A 5,355-nucleotide genomic window follows, 5' to 3' on the forward strand; every position below is an offset into this window, starting at 1 on the left:
TTTTGTAACATGGCTTTCCCTTGGTTGACTATTCCCCAGGGAAAAATAACTATTTCTGCATTCAAGAAACAAGTCCTTGACTTCATTTGCAGAAAATAAATTAAGTGGGGGGAAAGGGGAGAGGAGAGCAAATTCCTGATATGAAATAAATGTCAGTCTAAGAAATGACAAAGCTATTATGCAGTCATACAATAGAAGCTGATGCTCAATGCCTCCCCAAAATCAATCAGTACCTCGAGTTGGGCTATTACCGGCAAATTTGTTTAGGGCCTGACTTTGGACTCCTTAGTTAACTCAGTGGACTTTTACCAATAGAAATAATCCCAGTAATGTTAACAGGGTTAATTACTCAAAAAATATGGGTTGTAGGATCAGGCTTTAGGAGAAGACCATACCCATGGGTTGTTATTTAGGTAACCCAAACAGCTCTGTCATAAAAGCATATTGTACTTGTAGGAATAAATCAAGTCCTGACAGGACGGCATTTCTAATGATTTGAGCAACTGCCATAGTTGTAAGTACAAAAACCTTGTTCCATCATCTTAGAGTTGCAAATCATTATCCAAAATGTGTTAAATTTTCAATATTTTAATAATTGTATGTAATTGCATATAAGGAAATCCTTACTTAGTCAAATTAGTGATTCCCATTTGTGGGAATAAACCAGTTTTAGTCATTTTGTTTCTGTACTATATATAGGATCCAGTCTTTCTCCCACTGAAAGCAATTGGCAAAAATCCTATTTCCCTAGGTTTAATGAGTAGCTGTAACAAGGCACTCATCCCAGGGCAGCTGCAATGCCCCCTGTTGGCTGATCAACCCTTGACTGGTCTAATTCCCTTGGGCACTCTCCCCTTCACTTGCCCACCCCACCTGGATGTTAATTTTTCAGAAAAAGGGAAAGGGAGGCTGCCTCAGGGCTTCCCACATATAACAACAAATGTCCATGGTTACTGCCTTAGGGGCTAATTACATGTCTCCAACCCCCCCTTCACACCACACCCATGCCTCTAAGATATTGTCTGTCCAGTCAGTCTGATCACTCTCTTGTAGGGGTCTTGGTTTACTTGGCCTCTGCCCTTTTTTCTCTTGCTGGGCCACTCTGCTCAGTTTCCACTGTGCTGGACCCAGCTCCTGGGCTCCAGCTCTAGCCTTGCCCTGTTGGACTCAGGTTTAGTTCCTCTTGCGTGCTGTGGCTGCCAGACCTGCAGTAAGCTATCATAGCCTCAGGTATCCAGCTGTCTATTCCCTTGCAGCCAGCTCACTCTAGGCTGAGATCTCCTGACCAGCAGCAAGTGCAACACTTTACCTCACTGGGCCTCTTCCCTGCATGGGCAGCAGGGTTTTGACACTGCCTGGCCTCTCTAGCTTCAGTTTTTCTTCTTAAAGTAACAGGATCCTCCAGCTTTCTGTTACAGAAATGTAGACACAAACGGCTCATTTGGAATGGGTGTTCTGATATTGCTAAACTGTGTAGTAAATTGTCACAGCCTTATGTTCATCATTGTTTCCATTACTGCAGTGGGTGGGCAGGACACAACAACAATACTTCATTACTTTGTCAACAATAGATAATGCATAGTATATTAAAATGAGATTTTGTCACATTTAACTCAATAATTTATTTTTACTATTTTTTCAGTTTCATAGAAATAAACTTATTCTTGGCATTAAGTAATAATATGATTTTATGCCTAGATTATTCAGTGGTAGTGCATTTGAGTTCAGTTGTGTTACATATATATTTTTATTCTTTTCTTCAATCAGAGTAGCAGAGATCACTAAGACTGTTTAGCTAGAACAGACACAGTAAAACTAACCAGATACTGCTGTGAGGATGAACATGAGATTTGATAAACTCAATAACAAATAAAGCATAAATCTAAACATTCTTCTTTACAAAAAAAATTACAAACTCTGAATAAGTTAATAAAATAAAAGTTACCTAGTTTACTTCAGATACAAAATCTCAACAACTTAATTTAGAAATCACTATAATGCACATGCAAAAGGAAAATAACAATATCCAAATTCATAACTGGGAGGTTTCCAGGATAATCTTCATATTTTAATTTTCTTTTCATATATAGCTAAAAGAAAAAGGCAAAGCCAACCTAATAGTAATCCAAGGTTCTGTAGGAGAAACATCAACCAGGGTCGCCGTGTCTGAATGTGAGTCATTTCAGGAAGCTAAAAAAAGAATAAGACATCAGAATGAGAGCTGGATATATTCAACTCTGGGAAAAATGTCTTATGGGAAAACAAGAGAAACTTCATTAAAAAAAGAGACTTTAAATCCTTGGTTTCTGAATATAGTTACAAATCTGTAGCATGCTCTGTACATTATACAATCACAGATACTTAGAGTGAAATATTTCAATTAAACTTGTTCCATCAACTTAATCTCTTTTATAATATTAGAGTTACAAATGGGTATACAAAATGTGCTACATTTTCAGAATGTTTTAATAACGGTACATAATTGCTTATAAGGAAATGCTTACTTAGTCAAATTAGTGATTCCCATTTGTGGGAATAAACCAGTTTTAGATATTTTGTTTCTGTACTATATATAGGGTCCAGTCCTAGTTCCACCGAAAGCAATTGGCAAAAATCCTGTTTCCCTGGGTTTAAAAAGTACATACATGAAAAGTATAGTCTGTTAAATATGCATTCAAAAATTAGCTTTTATGGTTATCTCCATAACTTTTAGATGAAATAAAAGGGTACCAGATCTTTAGCATCATATTAAATGCTACTTTCATACTGAAGCGTCCCTTTCTCCTTACGTGATGTCTTGTATGACAGTATTCATGATAATGCATCCTAACTACACCCACAGTAGCTTATGAAAATATGCATCAGGTTCAAATTATTTTCTTATTTCCTTTTATCTTTTGTATTTATGTTGATAGTGTTCACATAACTATATTATATGAACTCCTAGCAATCAAATGGTATGTTTCCATTGCTTATTGTAGGTGCAAATTTATCTTTAGATAGTACTATAAAATCACAGTATTTTACTGGTATTTACTATGTTTTTCTTTCTTGGGTACTTATATGCTTTAAAACATGATAAAATATTTAATGTAGAAATGGGTTCAAATCAAAACCCTGTCTACAAAAGCTGTCTCCAGATTAAAGTTTTGAATCTTAAAATGGAAAAAACCAAACCCCCCAGATTTTAGCTATCTCAAGTCAGTGAATCCAAATTTGTTCCAAATCTGACCTGCCATAGAGTTTTGTGTACTTGGGTTCCAGTTAAGTTTAAGACTTGAACTTGAACCCTGAATTTGAAATAAATTTAAACACCTCTAATTTTGGACTAATTCAAATTTGGATCAATATTTGAACTGCCAAGTTGCAAGCATTCAGATCTTGGGATTTTGGAGGCAAGTACCGACAGCGAAGGCAGATCTTAACCTGAATCCAGGAGTGTCTAACCTGGAGTTTTAGTTTGGGCCTTTCCCTAACAAGTCCAACTCTGTAACCAGTCTATATCCACAAAACACAACCAACCAAGATCTCTAAGGACACAATGATAGAAAACTTCATTTTTTCCCTTCTGTTATGCAGATTCAGATTATTTCTGCTGATGCCAATGAGTATTTATGGTATGTATTCATATTATGTTAGTAAGATTGTCTGCATGCAAGTTATTTAAGAAATAAGATCCTAGCAAGTGGAATTCCTATATTGCTTTACAGCAGGGGTGGGCAAAGTCTGGCCTGTGGGTTGGATCTGGCCAGTAGTGGACTCTATTTCCCAGCAGCCTCTGCCCTCATGGCTGGGGCCAGTCTTCATGGAGACCCCAGCCACAACTGTGCTGTGATAGTGCAAGGCTGGGGTTGCCATGGAGACCAGACCCAGCTGTGCTGACATGGCAGAGGACTGCTCCAGAGCTGCTGGGATCTTGTGGTGGGGGGCAGCTTGGTCTAGGGCCGGGGCAGAGCTATGATCCACTGCCTGCATGCTCCAGGAAGGGGTGCACAGGCAGCAGATCACCCTGGGTTGGGACGATGCTGTCACCGCTGCAAGAAGCCAGGGCTGAGCCGCGATCTGCAGCCTGTGCATTCCGGGCAGGGGCATGCAGGCAGCAGATCACAGCTGTGCCCTGGCCTAAGCTGCCCCGCTGCAAGATCCCAGTGGCTCCAGAGCAGCCCCTGCCCTGCCCTGCCATGCCCTGCCCTGCTGTGCACCCTGCCAGCGTGGTTGGGGCCAGTTTCCATGGCAACCCCAGCCTTGCACTATGCATGGAGACCAGCCCCAGCCATGCAGGCAGAGGCTGCTGGGAAATGGAGTCCAGCTGCTGGCCGCATCCACCATTTTACCCACTGCTGGTTTACAAGCTGCTCTGTACTCTCAGTCTACTAACTGTATTACTGTATGCATACTCCCTTTTCTCAATTTCATGTCATATGAAAGTAAAAATGAACTGCAGCCACAGTATCAGCTAGTCATCATAGCCACCAGTAAGCTCCATCCTATATGACTTTGTGAAGCACAGAAGGCAAACAACCATTGGCTGAGGTGGGCCATGAAAACCAAACAGGGGCCGCTGACAGCAGTCAAAATAAACAAGGAATTGTGTGCCATGCTCACAATGGTGACACAAAGTACCAGTCAACCCTGATTTTAGTTCCTCCTCAGGGGAAACAAACAACCGGGATTTACTCCCCACTCAAGTCAGTAGCCACCTTACTCCTGCATTTTCCTCACCAACTCTCCACATAGGAAAGTTAAGAAACTGTGGGTGCATCTCCATGTGCAATTAATGCTAAGCAATAAACTCTGGTAAATATCTCACCAGAGTTTACATGTTTACATGTGCACCCAGGACCCTAGCACATTGAGCTGGGTCAGAGCAGCCCTGGCTGGCAAGGGATCTGGGGGAGTCAGCCTGCCACCCTGGGTCTGCTCTGACCCAGTTCAGTGTGCTGCAGAGGGGGTGGCTGGGGCACAAGGATGCTTCAGTGCAGGGCTAGTTGGCAGCATCAGTGTGTACATGTGCATTGCTGCGCAGTAAATGATGTCACTGCAGGATAGTACTTGTATTTAGTACTGCAGCCGAATAGGGTCCACACGTGTAGAAGCAGGAACATTACTGTGGAGCTAATTAGGTAGCTCCTCAGTACACATCTTATGTAGATATACCCTGCAAGTACTAAGCTGAGAAGAGAAACCAGTGGTTGATCCACCAGTTACTAACTAAACAAGAGAACTGCCAATGTATTTATTGTTCATTCCCCTAGATGCTGCTGCCAGTTTGTGCCAATACAGCATCACAAGAGTAAGTATAGTTTAAAAAATAAAATAAATCTTTATCAAGTATTATTCTGCACAGCATCTAAC

The 5,355-nt window shown here is 41.0% G+C and overlaps 1 protein-coding gene across 1 annotated transcript in view; it reads right to left on the reverse strand.

Annotated features, from left to right (window-relative positions):
• Window positions 1-1,670: 1,670 nt before the first annotated feature.
• SLC39A12 (solute carrier family 39 member 12) overlaps window positions 1,671-5,355 on the reverse strand; it is a 59,957-nt gene continuing 56,272 nt past the window's right edge. Inside the window, exon 11 of the mRNA XM_019508532.1 lies at window positions 1,671-2,190. Coding sequence (XP_019364077.1) covers window positions 2,062-2,190 — 129 coding nt within the window. The 3' untranslated portion in view covers window positions 1,671-2,061. The remainder of the gene's footprint in view (window positions 2,191-5,355) is intronic.

The sequence above is a fragment of the Gavialis gangeticus genome, unplaced genomic scaffold (genome assembly GCF_001723915.1).
Source record: "Gavialis gangeticus isolate Ggan-Ray unplaced genomic scaffold, GavGan_comp1, whole genome shotgun sequence".
NCBI classification, from domain to species: Eukaryota; Metazoa; Chordata; order Crocodylia; family Gavialidae; genus Gavialis; species Gavialis gangeticus.